Source organism: Arachis ipaensis, chromosome B07, assembly GCF_000816755.2.
Source record: "Arachis ipaensis cultivar K30076 chromosome B07, Araip1.1, whole genome shotgun sequence".
Taxonomy (NCBI): domain Eukaryota; kingdom Viridiplantae; phylum Streptophyta; class Magnoliopsida; order Fabales; family Fabaceae; genus Arachis; species Arachis ipaensis.
The window spans coordinates 95,798,588-95,817,536 of NC_029791.2; the positions used below are offsets into that span (position 1 = coordinate 95,798,588).

Here is an 18,949-nt window from a genome sequence, read left to right on the forward strand (position 1 = left end):
AATTACTTTTTGAGTTATAATTATTTTTTGTTTATTTTGTTATAAAAAAATATATTTAACATTAAACATTCTATTTGATATAGAAAAATAATGGAGTGTGCACTTTTTAGCAACTACGTATATGAATTAAATGCTTTTTTGGGATGGCAATAAGGATGGAGCTGTTGTCGTCTTACAGTTTGATAGAGTGAAGTTATATAACGGTAATATTTATCAATAATTTTTAACAATATATTTTTATATGTGAGCTTTTACTTATTGTTTATGTGAATTTTTACTCATTTTGTATTAAATTAAAATTTTTAGAAAAGATTGTTTTACAAAATTCCATGTGTGGCACAAAGATGTTCTTCAATTTTAAAGATGCAAATGTCATCCAATTTAAAAATAGGTGGGTTTTTTTTTTAATTCTTTAGTTTCATACTATGTGTGTGTTATCTAACATAGTTTTTTTTTTTTTTTATTTATCTAGCTTTGTAAAATTTGAAGAACCTAGAGGTAACATCGGCGGAATTCCAAATGAGGCTGCATTGGCAAAACCATTGAGCAATTAAAAGAATTAGATATGGTAATTTTCTTTTTTGAAAAAAAGTTGAGAAAAAATAATTGAAATTCGTTGTAACTGTAATTATAAGTGTATTTTTTATTAAAAATCAGTTTATTTTTCTCTTCTTTGGTCATTAGTAGTATCTAATTTATAAATAATAATTAATAATTAATTATAATTTTAGGATGTTAACTATATCGGTGGTTTGCTTCCAATTTCAAAGGCATCCTCAATCATTGAAGGGGAGAAAGTAGAAGGTGCTAAGGTATTTGTTCAAAAAATAAATTTTTTGTTTGTTTGTTTTCTAAAAGTTAAATCTTTATTTTATTCAAAAAATATTATTGAGATAAAATCAAAGGTGAGAAGGAAGTCTTTAATTTAACATGGTATTTTGTACAGAATTTGTTGCTTGAATTCTCTAATGAAGTTGCGGACAATGATGAATCCGAAGTGTTGGAAAATGCTATTACACCAACCAAGCGACTATCCTTGGAGTCGGAAGATTCGAAGGTGCAAGGAGATATCTCAACTTGCAAGAAGATTAAGATTGAGAATGAAACTTGAGAATTTGGATGCACATGTTTTGAAATCCCTTTTAGAATCTATCTAATAGAATAATGCCAAGCATATGTTTGTTTTGGTAGAAACATTGTCTTTTCTTGAGTTGTTATTTTTTTTTTGTTCTTTTCGATTTTTATGTTTGAAATTTAGAATTTTTTTTAAATCTAAATTGAAGTTATTTGGTTATTATTTATAGTTTTATTTTTAATTCGATTCACACAGTTGATATTCTGTTAATTTCTAATTTAGTATTTAATGTCATAAAGTTATAAATTTCTTCTTTGAATTATTGTTGATATAATTAAGTTAGTTATTAATTTTTAATGTGTACTTATTTTTAAAAAAATCTAATTATAATTTTTAATTAAAGTATTATGTTTAGAATTTTAAATTTAAATTCAAATATACTTTTTTTTAATTTTTAGTAAGCAATTGGGTTTGAGAATATTTTTTAAGAATTTATATAATTTATAAGCTACTATACTAATTACAAAGGATTATAATAAAGTAAATAGAATTACCAGTCTTATTAAGATGTGAGGTTATTTATACTATTTTAAAAAATGTAATACTGTTTAAATTTTAGAAAATGTATAATAAAGTTAATACTGTTTATGATGAAACTAAAAAAAAATCATTTTTAAATTAACAAATTTCTATATTTCTAATAGACAACGAACGTTTGATTAGAAAATTTTATTTAAAATTTAAAATTTATACTAGCTAATTAGGAAATTCTATTTAAAATTTTGAAATTTAAAATTCTAATACTAATTCCTAATTAAGTGACTTCTTAGCTGTTTTGATTTTTAAATTTAAATTTTTTTATTTGTCACATTTATAAACTTTTTCTGTTTACTTCATTTACATTGTTATTTTTTAGATTGCTGGTTTCAGGAAAGAACCGGCATCTAATTGAAATGGATGAAATTTCCCCGTCTGTAGTGATATTTTGGATTCGCTTAGGTTTCCCATTCGATTCGATCTATCCTGATGAGGAAAGAGAAGACGGAAGGTCTGATGCAACGAGTGAACCAGATCAACCTGAGCCAGGAAAGGGTAGACGAAAGAAGGTCTCCGATACAGGGATGGAGTGTGAAGACATTAATCATCCCTTCTCTTTTTCTTTCTTTACGCAATTTTGTAAGAGTCTAAAAGACGGGGTTCACCTCAGTCTTTACTTTATAGTATTCAATTCCAGCGGCTCGAAACTCAATATTCGACCGATCGCTTAGATTAAATCTTAGCGGAGATTTCCGAAAAAGTAACCCAGAGTTTGAGCACTATACTCCATCTCTGTTATGGATAGGTAGGCTATTATCTCAGCACAACAATAGATGTACTTTCATCTTTTTCTCTCTTTTTACTTATAAGTTATTCATTTTCAATCTCTTTATTTAAGGAAATGAAAAAAAAAAGATTTTAACTATAAGTTAAATTTATTGACCGTGAGATTAAACTTATATTTATTTGAAAAAAGATACTTTTGTAAAAAAATATATATTATTTTTCGTAAAATATGTTTACGTAACTAAATAAATGAGAATAAAAAGAAAATTAAAGCAGCCAATAAAAATAAAACATGTGCGATTTTACATAGACATAAGAAGACACTAATTTCATATTCTATATGGTAAGTTAGACATGAAAAAAAATTGTAAAAAAACTAGTGTCTCAACGTTTTAGAGAGACACAAAATACATGTTTTTAATGGGTATTTGTGTATGACCATGTCTTTTATCATTTTTGTCTCAGTAAATAACACCATACATATACTCCTTTGTACTCCCGTGTCTATGTTTTGATGGCCATGTATACCAAAAACAAACACTGTCATATGTGTACTCCTGTGTACTTTATTTTTTTTAATAATATAAAAAATTGATAATAAAAATGTATTATGTATAATGTATATATATATTTTTAATTAGTTAAAAAATTTATTTATTTGGTATTTTCAGGTATATATTAAAAGATGCAAGAAGTCCAAAGAGAAGCAAGATTGAAGAGAAATTTGATATTAAAAGACAAAGAAAATACAAAGCGGACCACAATTCAAGGTAGATTTCATACAAAAAATAACTAATATGTCATGAGTATTTTGGCCGAATGAAAGCCCATAAAATACAATATTTTTTATATATTATTTAGCTATCGACAAGTAATAAATTATTAATTTACATTGTTTTCGTAATATGTTACTAAATTTGTTTATGAAAAAATTACAGGAAATTCGAGTGATGGTTCCAATGGTGTGCATTTTCAATCGGTGTTGTCGAACATTACAAATAGCATCAATACAGGTTGATTTTTGGATGATTTTTTTTTGGAACTTGCTTATGTGAATTTACATGCACTTTATGTATTTTGATTTTCCTACTATTTATTCAATTATAAACTTTAATAGAAAATATGTTCAAAACTAATATCTCGAGTTATCTTATTAGATAATAACCCAATACCATATTGATCAAGGTCTCCAACTACTAATCTACACTTTGTAGGTGAAAAAGAATGATATTCTAATGTTAGTGATATTAGTAATTCGGGTATCACACGCGAAGCATATGATAGCCCATGTCATCAGACAAGTCAACAACAGCTCCAACAAACATCAAACAATATCGACCAGTTGCAAAGCCAGCGTATGTTAATATGCTTTTATTATTTAAAGACCAAACATTTAACTTTTCAATTGGTCTATTAAAAACAATCTTTGGTATATGCTAAATATTTATTATAGATTCATTGGAGTACACAAATCGAATTAGATTGCAAAGGGATGCAAGACTGAATAGGAAGATTATGCTACTTCAAAAGAGACATGGTAAGATAAGCATGATAGATTGTAATTATCACAAAGCTAAAATTTTACTTCTTTTATCTTTAATGCTACTTTCATAATATATATTCATAACTCGGCTGATTCAAACATTTAACATATATTCATTTTTCTTTATTTATAATATAAAGTGCTTGATTTATTATCTCTAATGATTACAGGAGCAAATACATCTAATTCAAATTTAGATACTAAAGAATTAGAAGAAGTGTGCATAGCTGAAAAAGGAAGATACCTGAGACAAAGAAAAACATTCTTGAAGGAATTGACTATAAATCTTTCAAAAATTTTTGAAGTTGAGAATATTACTGAAAACACGACTATATTAGATGATTCTGTGCAAATTGAATATCCAGCCATATTTGATGTTGCTGAGAATACAGGTAATCTAAGAAATAGCAATATCAGCACTTTATTATTTACTATTGTTATGCTTTTTATAAACAAAAAATCATTGTTTAGTGTTCAAGTTTTTAAAATTCAAACTAAGATATGGTTATATATTATAATTTTTGTATTTGAACATTGATTTATTGTAATTCTTATTGTTTGATTAGCGTGCATGTAAAACTTAAACCTTGAGGTTGGCACAATAAAATTGTATTATATGATCTCATCTTTTTAATCCATAAATTGCAGTCTTCGGTAATCTCTTATAAATATTATTTTTATACTTAACATGGTGAAAGAAAGATATATTTTTATATAAAGTATTTGTTGCAGATATAACTGAAAGATAATTTATTATCTTGGTGATTATTAGATGTGATAGATATTGGTGACCCATAATTTTTTTGTCGGCATTACGACGCCATGATGTGGTATGAGGAGAGATCAAAGAAGTCCAAAACAGGATCCAATATTGAGTTCTCAATATGTTGTATGCGAGGGAAGGTACAACTGCCTTTTTTGCAACGTCCACCTCAGCTCTTGCAAGGTTTAATATCTGGAGCAGACCAGAGAAGCAAATACTTTAAGGATAATATAAGAACTTATAATAGCATGTTTTGCTTCACGTCCCTCGGAGGTAAAATAGAGACCTCCATCAATGATGGGACAGGTCCTCCTCAGTTCATTGTGAGTGGACAAAACTACCATAAAATTAGAAGCTTGGTGCCAATTGAGGGACAAAGACCAAAATTCGCGCAGTTATATATTTATGATACAGAAAATGAGGTCTCAAACAGGATAGAGATTTTCAGGTTTGTATCATGCATTCCAAACTAATTAAAAATATATTTAGGTAGTTCGTACTTTGATTTTGGTTAATTATGAATACTAATATTTTTCAATTGATGTTATATACAGTTCAAGAACAACCAACAACAACATTGACCAATCCTTAGTTCTAGATCTCAAGGACATGATCGATCAACATAATGTTCTTGCTCACACATTTAGGATAGTGACAAACTACCTGAATCAAGGAGATATCGCAAATATAAGGCTACGGTTGTACCGGAAAAGATCAAAGGACGCGAGAGTCTATAATTTACCATCTTCTAACGAGGTCGCAGCTTTAATAGTAGGAGATTTTGATTATGGAGATGCAGGGCATGATATTATAGTTCAATTAAAGTCCGGACATCTACAAAGGATTCATGAGACACACACCGCATTTATTCCTCTTCAGTACCCTATGATGTTTCCTTACGGTGAAGATGGCTACCAAGAAGACATTCCTTTGCGAGAATCTCATAGGGCTGATGAAAATAGAAAGAGACAGCGTGTGAGTTTAAGGGAGTTCATAGCATTTAGAATACAAGAGAGAAAGGTCGAGTATGCAACCATTGTCAATGGTGGAAGATTATTTCAGCAGTTCTTGGTTGATTGATTTTCTATGATTGAAGCACAAAGGTTGACCTACTATCGAAACAACCAAACCAAGGTGAGGAGTGATATAAACAAACGAATTCAAGATGCAGTTGTTAGGGGTGAGACACGTGCTTCTAAAGCAGGTAAACGTATCATCCTACCTGCATCCTTCACTGGTGGATTGAGATACATGTTTAATAATTGTCAAGATGCTATGTCAATTTGTAAGAAATATGGATATCCAGACCTCTTCATCACAATGACATGTAACTCGAGTTGGCAAGAGATTGGCAGGGTTAACAATCTAAGGAACTTAAAGGTTGAAGACCAGCTGGATATATCGTGTAGAGTGTTCAAAATTAAGCTTGACATGATAATCTCGGATTTTAAGAAAGGAATTCCATTTGGAGTGCTAGATGCAGGTATTGCTCATCATCCAACCTTATTTTTAGAGAAATATTCCTTTAGATTGTTATAAAATAAATGGCAAAATATTTTCTTACTTAACATATTGTTGATTTTTTATTATCACCCTTAATTTATCAAAGCACATACATAAAATAGATAGTTTAAATATAACAAATAAATTTTTTTTATCTTTTTGGTATAAGGGATGTATACGGTGGAATTTCAAAAAAGAGGTCTACCACATGCTCACATTCTTTTATAGTTAAGTGGAGACCATAAGATAACAACGACAACTCAAATTGATCAGTTAATATCTTCAGAGTTTCCAGATCCTGTTCGGCACCCAAAATTTTTTAGAGATGTATCTACATATATGATTTATGGACCATGTGGTAGAGCATTCTCAAAATCTTCCTGCATGAAAGATGGGTACTGCACCAAATATTATCCCAAGACATTCAGTAAAATCACAGTTATCGATGATAGTGGATACCCATCATATAGAAGACGAGACACATGGGTGGTTACTGAGAAGAAGGGAGTCCATATGGATAATAGGAATGTGGTTCCATACAATGCATATCTGCTGATGTCTTATCAAGCGCATGTTAATGTAGAGTACTGCAACAAATCGAATGCTATCAAATATTTGTTCAAGTACGTGAATAAAGGTCCAGACAGGGTAGCAGTTGGAGTTACAAAGGAAGCTTCCAGTGGAGAGGATGCTCAGGTTATTGATGAGATCAAACAATTTTATGATTGCAGATATTTGTCTGCATGTGAGGCTGTGTGGAGAACCTTAGCGTATGATATTCATCAAAGGTGGCCTTCAATGATGAGATTAACCTTTCATTTGCCTGAAGAGCAAAATATCATCTTTAAAGATGATGACGATCTTGAAGAAATCGTGGAAGAAGAGGAAGAAAAATGTACGATGTTCTTAGCATGGATGGAGGCCAATAAAAATTTTGAAGCAGGTCAAACTTTGACGTATGCTGAGTTTCCAAATCAATTTGTTTATGATAGAGAATCAAGGGAATGTCATCCACGCAAAAGAGGGTATTCTATCGGGAGGTTAAATTATGTTTCACTGGATACAAGTGATATTTATTATATGAGAATTTTGTTAGCTGTTCAGAGAGGTTGCACAACATATGAGTCTATTAGGACAGTTAATAGAATTACATATTCTAGCTTCCAAGATGCTTGCTATTCCATGGGACTATTTGTGATGCTACTGATATCTAATAGCATTAGCAACCCAGAGCGTATTTGGAATGCAACTTGGACATTATTAGATGATGGAATACTATATGAGGAGAAAAGCTTTGAAAAACCAAGGTATTTTACTATGTCTTTTTTTTATATCAAGATTGTATTCTCTTATTATCTTTATTTTTATTAATAATATTAATAGTTTTATTTTTGAATTACTTATTAAATATTTCATAAAACCACCATATGCTTTTGCTAGGACTAAACATGACTGATGACGAATTGAAAAATTTCTGCCTTATTGAGATTGAGAAGATATTCAACAGCAATGCGAGATCTTTAAGAGACTATCAATCAATGCCATATCCTGAGATGTCTGATATTCGCCTTTTTCAGAATAAGCTAATAGAGGAGAAGTTAGCATATGACACAAATGAGTTGACTCATACAAACTTATATACGGAATAAAAGATGACTCATGAGCAAAGGTTAATATTTGATGAGATACTCAATGCTGTTATTACAGACTCTGGTGGTTTTTACTTCGTTTATGGGCATGGTGGGTGTGGTAAAATATTTATTTGGAATGGACTTTCTTCTGCTATTCGGTCTAGAGGAAAAATTGTTTTTAATATCGTATCCAATGGAATTGCTTCTTTACTCCTACCTGGTGGCAGAACGGCTCATTCTAGATTTTCAATACCCATTACAATTACTGATGAATCTACTTGCAACATTAAGCATGGCAGTTTGAAGGCTGAGCTGCTCATCCAAAGTAGCTTAATAATTTGGGATGAAGCTCCAATGCTCAATAAAATGTGCTTTGAAGCACTTGATCGGACGCTCAGGGATCTTATGTCAGTTACCGATCAACATAAGACACATCAACCATTTAGTGGTAAGGTTGTTGTTCTAGGAGGTGATTTCAGACAGATACTTCCGGTGATTCCGAAAGGAAGTAGACACGATATATTGGCATCCACTATTAACTCATCCCATCTGTGGTCATTTTGTAAGGTTCTGAAACTGCATACGAATATGAGACTTCTAATGTCTTCTTCGGATCAAGATGAAGGTGAAATGAAGAGATTTGCTAATTGGATACTTGATGTTGGAAATGGAAATATTGGCTCTGTTGTTGGTGATGAATCAGAAGTTGAAATTCCAGATGATCTATTGATTATAACTACTGATGACCCTCTCTCTCATTTGGTAGACTTTGCATATCCAAATTTGTTGCAAAACATGTCAGATTACAGGTATTTTCAGAGTAGGGCAATTCTTGCCCCCACACTTGAGAGTGTCGAGAAGGTAAACGATTTTGTCTTGACAATCTTTCCAGGGATGGAAAAGGAGTATTTGAGCTCTGAGACAACATGTCAAGCTGATGAGAATGAAGATGTACAACAAGAGTGGTTCACACCAGAGTTCATAAATGACATCAAATGTTCGGGACTACCCAATCACAAGTTGACTTTGAAGCCAAGAGTCGCTGTAATGCTACTGCGAAATATAGACCAGACTTAAGGTTTATGCAACGGGACAAGATTAATAGTTAACGAACTTGGTAGCAACGTATATGGAGCGATGGTAGTGACCGGTAGAAATATTGGAGATAAAGTGTACATTCCAAGAATGAACTTGATCCCTTCAGATTCAGGATTGCCATTTAAGTTCCAACGGAGAAAATTTCCATTAACAGTATACTTTGCAATGACCATTAACAGGAGTCAGGGTCAATCATTATCACATGTAAGGCTTTATTTGCCAAAATCAGTGTTTACCCATGGACAACTTTATGTTGCTTTGTCAAGAGTTAAGAGTCGCAGTGGCTTTAGGGTTTTAATTCTAGACGAAGACGGCAATCCAAAGTCATCAACAACAAATGTCGTGTTCAAAGAGGTTTTTAATAATATTTAGGTAAGAATAATATTATTTTTATTTTAATAGCATGTTATGATTTATACTTTTGTACAAATATTTACTATAGATATAACTAATTTATCTATAACTCTTTTTTTAGATTTGAAATGAAATGTGTAACAAGGAGCACAACATCCTATGCCAATTGCTTTTCTAATGAAGTTAGTAAGATACTAGATTATCGATCGATAAATTTTTATTAGCTTTTTGATATAAAATTTAGTGTAAAATTAACATGCTATTATTACAGTTATATATGTTCTTATTTTTTTCATGTCTCCCTCCTTATGGTTCAAGAATATTAGAAACTTCAAATTCTTCTATTTATATTTTACTTTGAATAAAGATAAAACAACATATTTAACACGTTTATTATATAACGACGATGATAGTGTTATACTAAATTTAAAAAATATATGGTTATAAAATATTATTTTTAATTTAACTTATCAAATTTAAATATAAGCCCGTGCATCGCACGGATTTAACACTAGTAAAAAATAAATTCAAATTAATATTATACAAATTGCAGTTACTTAAAGAAAATTGGATTAAAAAACATTAACTCAATACGATTTCAATCATAGCAATTTAAAATTTAAATGAGATATAATTTAAATTGAAAATTTTTAAAAAAAGTTACTAATTTAAATTTTTTGAAGGATAAAGTATTATTTCAAAACCTCTTTTTTCTTCCTTTTTTTTCCCTTTCCATCTTTCTATCTATCTCTCTCTATCTGTTGGTGTAGTGGGACACTGCGTTTGATTAGAGATCTGTTTATTCAGGTAATTTAATTGGTTAGTGTCAAGTTGAAGGAGATGATTGGTTTTATGTTACTTTCACCAAAATTGGATTCAATTCAATTGAATTATTGATAGCTAGATAGATACTCAATCAACCTCACCCCTCTCGTAGTCTCAACTACCTGTACCTCTATTCATTGCTCTTCTCTAAGTTTTTTTTGCCCAATTTTTGTTTATTGTTTTTCCTTTTTTCTATCCCATGATTTTTGTTCCTTCCTTACTTAAGCAGGTTCTTCCCTTTGAAGTTCGCAATTTGAATTCCAGAGAAAGATGAAAGGTGCAGTACTGGTGGCTATTGCCGCTTCCATAGGCAATTTTCTTCAAGGATGGGATAATGCTACTATTGCTGGTAACACACTCAGATTCACTTCATTAGCATGCCCCTTTTGCCTGATCTGACATAATCAATCTTCAATTTCGGCTGATACTGTGTTATTGTTCCCTTTTATTATGTTTTAGGTGCCGTTGTTTACATTAAGAAAGACCTTGCTTTGCAAACAACTGTGGAAGGGCTTGTGGTGGCCATGTCCCTCATCGGAGCGACCGTGATCACGACGTGCTCCGGTCCCATCTCGGATTGGCTTGGGCGCAGGCCCATGTTGATAATCTCATCATTGCTCTATTTTTTGGGTAGTTTGGTGATGCTATGGTCCCCTAATGTGTATGTGTTGTGCCTGGCAAGGTTACTTGATGGGTTTGGGATTGGTCTTGCTGTTACTCTTGTTCCTGTTTATATATCTGAGACTGCCCCATCTGAGATTAGGGGATCCTTGAATACACTTCCCCAATTCAGTGGTTCTGGGGGCATGTTTCTGTCCTATTGTCTGGTTTTCTGGTTCTCATTCAGTGCCTCTCCTAACTGGAGAGTAATGCTTGGGATTCTTTCCATTCCTTCTCTTATTTATTTCCTGTTGACAATCCTTTTCTTGCCGGAGTCTCCCCGGTGGCTCGTCAGCAAAGGGAAGATGCTTGAGGCTAAAAAGGTTCTCCAAAGATTGCGCGGCAGGGAAGATGTGGCCGGTAACCCTGTCTTAAACCCATTTGAATTATGATTCTGCAGAGATCTTGATGGATTTGAATTGTGATAGCCTTGCAACAATTGTAGCAATGATTGTATTTCAAAAAATCAAAGGAAAATACAGCTGATGAGGCAACAATTGATGCCTCGATACGCCTAGCAATAACAATTTTAAACCATCTTGTTGAGTTTATGTAGGAATTGGACAAATGTTAACTGTTATAGGAGATAATAGATGAAATTTACTATGGACTTAATCCATTGAAATCTCAAGCTGTATGTTGAAATGATTAGGGGGCAGTTGTATCATATATATGCTTGCTTACTTGACTATGACATGCAAAGTGTGATTATTGTTATCCTGAAACACTCTGGGTTAGTAATACATGGATGCTCCAGTTTTTTCATTACAATACAACCTTCTTAATTGTCATAAATTTTGCTCTCATCGTATCTTGTAACTGCTTTATTGCGTGTAATTCATTTCATTGCATATTCTCTTACCTTTTTCATCTGTTACGATCAATCATTTTGTGAATTTGTTACTTTATACAGGTGAGATGGCATTGCTGGTTGAAGGTCTTGGGGTTGGAGGTGATACAACTATAGAAGAGTATATAATAGGCCCTGCAGATGAGGATGGAGAAGGTCAAATACAAACAGCAGAGAAAGACAAAGTTCGATTATACGGATCCCAAGCTGGCCTCTCGTGGTTAGCAAAACCTGTTACTGGACAGAGTTCTCTGGGTCTCGTGTCACGCCATGGAAGCATTGTCAACCAAAGCATGCCTCTCATGGACCCTGTTGTGACCCTATTTGGCAGCGTTCATGAGAAGCTCCCTGAACAAGGAAGCATGCGCAGCACCCTATTTCCACATTTTGGAAGCATGTTCAGCACAGCTGATCCTCATGCCAAAAATGAACAGTGGGACGAGGAGAGCCTACAAAGAGAAGGCGAGGAGTACGCATCAGAAGCGGGTGGAGACTCCGATGACAATCTGCAAAGTCCCTTGATCTCGCGTCAAACAACAAGCATCGAAAAGGAAATGCCACCTCCTCCTTCCCATGGCAGTATACTGAGCAGCATGAGACGTCACAGTAGTCTCATGCAAGGTGAACCAGTTGGTAGCACTGGTATTGGCGGTGGCTGGCAACTAGCATGGAAATGGAATGAGAAAGGTGAGGATGGGAAAAAGGAAGGAGGGTTTAAAAGGATTTACTTGCACCAGGAGACCGGTCCAGTCCCAACTAAAGGATCTGTTGTGTCGATTCCTGGCGAAGGTGACTTTGTCCAGGCTGCTGCATTGGTAAGCCAGCCTGCTCTTTACTCCAAGGAGCTTATTGGTGGGCAGCCAGTTGGCCCTGCAATGGTTCACCCATCTGAGACCGCGTCAAAGGGGCCAATTTGGAAAGCTCTTCTCGAACCAGGCGTTAAGCATGCATTGGTTGTTGGAATTGGAATACAACTACTTCAGCAGGTAATATGTGGTTCCTTTTATAGTTATCTTCTGCCTTTGCACGGTTAATAAGATAATGCTTTCTTGACATGGTATTTCATTCTAGGCTCTAGCACTTGAATGTACAATCGCTTGTGGACTGCTTGGTTTTGGCTTTAATAATTTACAAAAAGAAAACATCAAACATAATTTTTCGAAAGATGTTGACATTCAAGATTTCAGGATGTGCTGTGATAAAATAGTAGTAGAAACTTTAAGATCAGCATTCTTACCTAATCAGACAGTTTGAGGAGTGATTTAGAAATATGCTTTCTTGTATTCATTAGTAAGAGAAATATATATTGTTGTTGTTTGACCTTATTCTTCCTGTCTGGATTTCTAGTTTGCTATTCCAGCTTTCAGCATTAACTTGGTGGTCTATGTCTGTTATCAATAACTAACACCAACTTCTATATTGGATGTGCAGTTTTCTGGTATAAATGGTGTTCTATATTACACTCCTCAAATCCTTTCAGAGGCCGGCGTTGAAGTTCTCCTTGCCGATTTGGGCATCGGCTCAGAGTCTGCATCTTTCCTTATCAGTGCTTTAACAACCTTGTTGATGCTTCCGTGTATAGCCATAGCGATGAGGCTCATGGATGTTTCTGGCAGAAGGTATGTTTTCTCTAAATTAATGTCAATGTCTTTGAAAAAGCTACATGTTTAGTATCTTGTTTTGTTCAACTTGATTTGTTCTCATTACACAACCCCTAATATTGCAGGCAGCTGCTGCTCACTACAATTCCAGTGCTGATAGTGTCACTCATCATTTTGGTCATTGGGAGCGTCGTAAATTTTGGCAGTGTTGTCCATGCAGCAATCTCAACTGTATGCGTTGTTGTTTACTTCTGTTGCTTTGTGATGGCTTATGGACCGGTTCCAAACATCCTTTGCTCAGAGATCTTTCCGACAAGGGTGCGTGGGCTCTGCATTGCCATATGCGCTTTGGTGTTCTGGATCGGAGATATCATAGTGACATACACGCTCCCCGTGATGCTCAGTACTATAGGACTCAGTGGAATCTTTGGCATTTATGCGGTTGTGTGTTTGATCTCGTGGATATTTGTGTTTTTGAAGGTCCCTGAAACAAAGGGCATGCCCCTTGAAGTCATCACGGAATTCTTTGCTGTTGGTTCTAAGCAGGCTGTTGCTGCCAAGAATGAGTGACGGGATTCGTTGTATACATCTGCTATGTTTGTGGCAAAAGCCAAAATCTCTCATGTTTATAGATTTTGCTTGTCATTAAGTTTTTAATTGGAGGAGAATATGTTCTGGTTATCAAGCATATGGATGTATTTTTTCTTCTCTCGTATACTAAAATTTTGCATTTTATAGTGATAAAGCTTTTGATTTCAAGTCTGTGTGTTTATAATAAATTTATTCGAGAGGTGCACTGTGTCCAAGTGCATAATGCTGATCCCGAGTATTAAAAAGTAGGAGACTCATTAGTTTCCTTTTGTTTTTTTGGTCATTAAGACTCATTAGTTAAATTGCTATGTCTTGCTCTGTTGGCATCTTTTCCAATATTATTCCTCCATGGGTTTTGATCGGACTGTCCTAAAGGAACTTTATAAAAGAATCTGCCAATAAAATCTTTTTTGTTTTACAAAAATAAAACTTGGTAGTCTTGAATGTATTGAACTAAATACATTAAAATCTTTAATTTTCCCGAGTATTAACGAAATCTGTTATATATAAATAATAAAGTACCTTTGATCTTTTAGATAAAAATAATTTAAAGTGAAAAAATGAATAACATGATAGTATTTTTATTATGCTTAAATGTTCTTTGATTGAACATCACCCATTTTACAACATATGCGGTCTGCTTCCACTAACGCTAATTCCGTGTCAACAATGGAGTAAGTGCATTTATTCCCAACTTTCCAGGAATTCTCATGCTTAATCGAGTTAATTCGTTATTCTTAAATATGTTACAAACAGCGACAATTTTAATGCAAAGCCAAGTTACTAGGCACGAGAATTCGCATTAAAAACACTCAATGTTACACATGTTCTCATTCTTTCTAGTTTTTCCTCTCGGGTGTGTACGCATCAAGATATACGACGACAACACTGTAAAAATGGTCTTTCCCCCTTAGTCTCTCACAATTATCTGACGTAAAAGGTGAAACAGCAACAGCATAGCTCGACAATGTGCAGCAATTAAATTAATATTTACAGTGCTCATCTTTACAAATTCACAGTCACAAAGTACCTCGATGAATATTTGAATAGTGCAAAAATTTTGGCCACTTCCCATATATGTTGTCATGGAGATTCATAGCCCGCCAGAGAGAAAATTTAACTCGGAAAACAATGTAAGCAGAAGCTGTGTCCATCATTTAAAGACTCTAATCTTCTTGGGAAGATGATTTACCTTCCAAACTATTTAAGCCAATATCTGATTTGGAGGGCTTGGACTCAGGCACTTGATTGTTTACAGAGCTCTTCTCTGCATGGGAGTTGAATGGCCTCTCAAATTCTCTAGCAGTGGCGGGATCTATTACTACTTTCTTTAGTTTTTGCTCCTGCAAAATTCATGAACATAGATTTTATGTAGTGCACATGAGTTCGAAAATATAGAGTCAACCAAAAGCCAACTTCAGCATCATATTCAAAACACCAAAAATTAACATGTTCATTCATGCTGCTAAATAAACTAAACTTGGTTTGACTATTTGGCTCACGTATTCTTGTACCATGGTGTATTTGTACCCAGAACTAATTCTGATTAGATCAAACTAAATATCTAAAGATTCGAGAGTATCTATTTTTGCTCAGCTTCATATTTGGGTATATGACAGGATAAGAACATTGAAGAGTTGGCTACGCTAGCTGAAGATTTATGAGATTATATTAATATATTCAAGAGTAAATGGACAAAAGTACACATGAAAGGGTTTGGAGTGGACAAAAATACATACCAAAGTTCATAAATATCAAAGTATATTTGAAAGATTGATTTTGATGGACAAAATTACACCCCAGACATTCCAAACCCACTAATGGCATGATACTTTTGTCCATCGAAAACAATATTTCGAGAATACTTTGATACGTACTTTTGTCCACGCCAAACTCTATCATGGGTACTTTTGTTCATTTACTCTATATTCAATAAGGTGATTAAAGTTCCAAAATGCTACCAAGTACCACAAGGCTTACATTTTGTAGAGCTTCAAGCTTTCTTTGCAGCGCTTCATGCTCAGCCTGAATACGGAAAGGAACTCCATGCTTTTGATACACATTGTTTTGGGCTAGGTCCTCGTCAAGATCAGTGGCTGTGGTTGCAAAGGGATGATTTGCAGGAATCCACCTGATTGTATCAGGATCAGCATCTGGAGGAACAGTGTCTCCTTCCCTAAGGAACATGGTTGGTCGCTTCCACTGGTATGCGCGTGATCTCCTTCTCTGGTGGATGGCTTGTTGCTCTTCGGTGAGTGTAACAGGTGCTAAACGATAAACCTTGCCACACATTTCAACAGTCGAGTTGCTTTTACCAACCTTGACCATTGGATTATTGAACGGGTCTTCATACTTAAGAGGCCTAGAACTGAAAATACGCATGTAAAAAATGTCAATAATATAGGCAAAAGAAATTATCGGCATAATCAGACAAACCGTGTGCTATATAATGTTAGATGTTATTCATGTTGCTTTACCTAATAGCTTAAGCTTTTGTAAGAGTTGATTATAAACATTATAATAAAGAATAGACTATGGCTGCAAGAATAAGGAATTGAAATCTTGCCATTACGACACATTATCAAATCCCTAGGGTTGATCAATTTTGAGCATTCACCTAAAAAGCTTATGATTCTTGACACGAGGACAATATATTCAGTCTCACTACAACCTATTAACTAATCTAATTTCATAATCCAGAGTAAGAAGCTAGATAATTAATCAATTTTTAAAAATTGAAAAAAGTGATAAGGATAGACATCATACATGCCTCTTCTATCGGATCTGAGTTGGCCACGCCTGACAAGATCAGCTACGGAGCCAGGGCGGTGGTTTCTTTGGGAGAATACTCTCTCTGCAAATGCTCTCACTCCCAAAAACAAAACAAGAGCCACAACGCACATCCAAATCGGATACTTCATTCCACCGTCTCCATTAACCTGGTGGTCCAAATTTGCATTTTTTTTTCAATCTTTCAAAATATTAATAATAAATTGAAGTTATGAGCGGGGAAGGAAAGCTTACCAGAAAGGAAAGAGGAGGAGGCGGAGGATTGAGGATGGAAGTAAAGAGGTGATTGTGGAATTTTGCAACGGAATTAACGGAGTCTTGTCTGAGCTGGTTGCTGCGAGTGGTGATTAGGGAGCACCATTTGGAGATTCCGTTCCTAATTATACGAACACCACTGCCACCGCCACTGCCATGACTGTTGTTGCTGCTCCTACAGATGACGATGGAGGGCTACATACAATGTGTGAACAATTGATTACAACTCAATAAAACGAAATAACAGGGAAATGAAGTGAAGTGAAGTGAAGTAGGGTTTAGAAGAGAACTTACGGGAACAGAAAGAGTCCGAAACTGCAGTGTCCAAATTGAAGCCATGATATGAGATGTGATGTGCTCTAACCTCTCTGAACTCAGTGAATAAATCAATGGCGGCCAATTTCTGCTTCAATATCAAAGTTCCATTCCATTACATTACTCCCTCTTCGTGAAGCTCCAGCCACTAGGTAAAGTAAACTCGTAAAGCAACCGCCTCGCTGATTTTGATTATTATTGTTACTTTCTTTCTTCCTCTTAAAAAAAGATTAATGTCTAAAGCTGTCAAAAAATTCGCCTAAGCAAGGAAGCAGGAAAGGATCCGTGGCGCAATGGTAGCGCGTCTGACTCCAGATCACAAGGTTGCGTGTTCGATTCACGTCGGGTTCATCTTTTGCACAAATACTCAAATCTCTATCATACAACTTGATCTAAATTTAATTCTAAGCGGCCCCTTAAACACAACATAATGGTATGGGCATTTTTTTGGTTAGAATCGACTAGAATCGACAAGATTTAGTTTGAACCGGTCGTCGGGTTTAACTAAAACCGGTAAACTGGCAGATTTGATTTAACCCCGATCAATTCGAAATATTTATTTTTTTTTTCACGTGAAAAAAAAAAACTAATTTGAGCTGACAACTTGGACCTGCATTGATCTAAATTTAATTCTAAGCGACCCTTAAACATAACATAATGGTACGGGCATTTTTTTTGTTAGAATCGACAAGACTTAGTTTGAATCGGTTGGAAAATATTTTTTTCCTTCACGTGAAACGACGTCGTTTCGATTAAAAAAAAATAATTTGAGCCGAAAGAAACCCTAGCAGCTCGAAGCTTCCATCCCCTTTTCTTGTTATCCAAACCCATTCTCTTTCGGCCATGAGAGAGACCACCTGAGAGCTGAGAGTCTAAGACTGAGTGTGTGAGAGAGTGAGAGAGGCCTGTTCAGCCAACGCCACCTCACCCTGCTCGCAGTCTCGCAACCGCACCACCCACCACAGCGAGCGCCACCTCCATCGAAGTCGAACATTTGAAGTTTCAAACGTTGTCGGCTCCTATGTGTCCGTCGCCACCTGCTACTGCTACTGCTCGTCACCTCCGTTGTGTATTCAGTTGTCGTCGTCGCATTAATTTCTTCTCCGGTCTCCCTCTTTTCTGCCGGCGGTGCATCAGCGAGGTATGTATTTTTATTTTTTTAAGTTATTAAATTTTCAAATTTTTAATAATTTAGTACTTTAGTTAGAATTAATTGGTTAATGATGTTGATAATCTATGTTGATTTCTATTTGATTTCTGTTAGATTGTTGATTGTTCAATTTTTTGTAATATATTGTTGTTATATATGTTGATTATGTATGTTAATTTCTGTTGGAAAAAACTTTAATTCGTATTTGGAAATTGAGTTGGGGATGGAGGGGGGATGAGTTTTGATCCCTTTTTTGGTGTCCGCGATGGAGCCATGATTTATGTTTGATTTCTTTTTAGTTTGTTTTAACACCCCGTTACCCTAAACCTTACCTCTAACCGTAAAGCAAAGGATAAGAAAGTGCCACGACAGTTCTAAAGCTTATAATATATAATATATGTCCAAGAATTTATATAACTAGAAGCCCGATGAAGGAATAAAGCTGAAACATAAAACAGAATTACGAAACACAAAACGTTCACACACGATAACTAAACGCATAGGCACACGGACAGAACAAGACATAATATATATAAAACCTTGTAGATAGCTCCAGGATACACAAGGTAATAATTAAATTAACAAGATATATATATATATATATATATATACACACACCAAA

General features: G+C 34.4%; 3 protein-coding genes, 1 long non-coding RNA gene, 1 other non-coding gene and 1 pseudogene across 6 annotated transcripts; 5 read left to right on the forward strand and 1 right to left on the reverse strand.

Annotated features, from left to right (window-relative positions):
* On the forward strand, positions 730-1,003 carry LOC110264678. The gene is made up of 2 exons (XR_002350852.1): positions 730-812; positions 947-1,003. It is a non-coding gene; the product is annotated as an uncharacterized LOC110264678 (long non-coding RNA).
* Positions 1,317-14,049, forward strand: LOC107609587 (monosaccharide-sensing protein 2). Of its 2 annotated transcripts, none has more exons than XM_016311588.2 (7): positions 1,317-1,329; positions 9,981-10,097; positions 10,345-10,464; positions 10,575-11,135; positions 11,689-12,611; positions 13,057-13,244; positions 13,352-14,049. In XM_016311588.2, the coding sequence occupies exons 3-7, from the start codon at positions 10,386-10,388 to the stop codon at positions 13,794-13,796; spliced, it is 2,196 nt and encodes a 731-aa protein (XP_016167074.1). In that variant the 5' UTR covers positions 1,317-1,329; positions 9,981-10,097; positions 10,345-10,385; the 3' UTR covers positions 13,797-14,049. The 2 variants fall into 2 exon arrangements, with proteins under 2 accessions (XP_016167074.1, XP_016167075.1); XM_016311589.2 differs by having other exon boundaries at positions 1,319-1,329; positions 10,342-10,464.
* LOC107607455 lies at positions 5,791-7,856 on the forward strand. The gene is made up of 3 exons (XM_021107883.1): positions 5,791-6,187; positions 6,494-7,441; positions 7,648-7,856. The coding sequence occupies exons 1-3, from the start codon at positions 5,791-5,793 to the stop codon at positions 7,854-7,856; spliced, it is 1,554 nt and encodes a 517-aa protein (XP_020963542.1).
* On the forward strand, positions 8,052-9,342 carry LOC110262401 (annotated as a pseudogene).
* Positions 14,549-17,519, reverse strand: LOC107609588 (protein MULTIPLE CHLOROPLAST DIVISION SITE 1). Its single transcript, XM_016311590.2, has 5 exons — positions 17,157-17,519; positions 16,842-17,057; positions 16,584-16,756; positions 15,798-16,185; positions 14,549-15,160 (listed from the first exon to the last, which is right to left on the reverse strand). Exons 1-5 carry the CDS (start codon positions 17,199-17,201, stop codon positions 14,984-14,986), a joined length of 999 nt encoding a protein of 332 aa, XP_016167076.1. The 5' UTR covers positions 17,202-17,519; the 3' UTR covers positions 14,549-14,983.
* TRNAW-CCA lies at positions 17,457-17,528 on the forward strand. Its single transcript has one exon. It is a non-coding gene; the product is annotated as a tRNA-Trp (tRNA).

Coding starts and splice junctions, on each gene's coding strand:
- LOC107607455 (XM_021107883.1), top strand. CDS start 5,791: ATGATTGAAGCACAAAGGTTGACCTACTATCGAAACAACCAAACCAAG. Junction 6,188..6,493: donor ATTTGGAGTGCTAGATGCAG/GTATTGCTCATC, acceptor TAATATCTTCAG/AGTTTCCAGATCCTGTTCGG. Junction 7,442..7,647: donor TAGCATTAGCAACCCAGAGC/GTATTTGGAATG, acceptor TGCTTTTGCTAG/GACTAAACATGACTGATGAC.
- LOC107609587 (XM_016311588.2), top strand. CDS start 10,386: ATGAAAGGTGCAGTACTGGTGGCTATTGCCGCTTCCATAGGCAATTTT. Junction 10,465..10,574: donor GGATAATGCTACTATTGCTG/GTAACACACTCA, acceptor ATTATGTTTTAG/GTGCCGTTGTTTACATTAAG. Junction 12,612..13,056: donor GAATACAACTACTTCAGCAG/GTAATATGTGGT, acceptor TTGGATGTGCAG/TTTTCTGGTATAAATGGTGT.
- LOC107609588 (XM_016311590.2), bottom strand. CDS start 17,201: ATGGCTTCAATTTGGACACTGCAGTTTCGGACTCTTTCTGTTCCC. Junction 16,757..16,841: donor CTCCTCCTCTTTCCTTTCTG/GTAAGCTTTCCT, acceptor TTGGACCACCAG/GTTAATGGAGACGGTGGAAT. Junction 15,161..15,797: donor AGCTTGAAGCTCTACAAAAT/GTAAGCCTTGTG, acceptor TGAATTTTGCAG/GAGCAAAAACTAAAGAAAGT.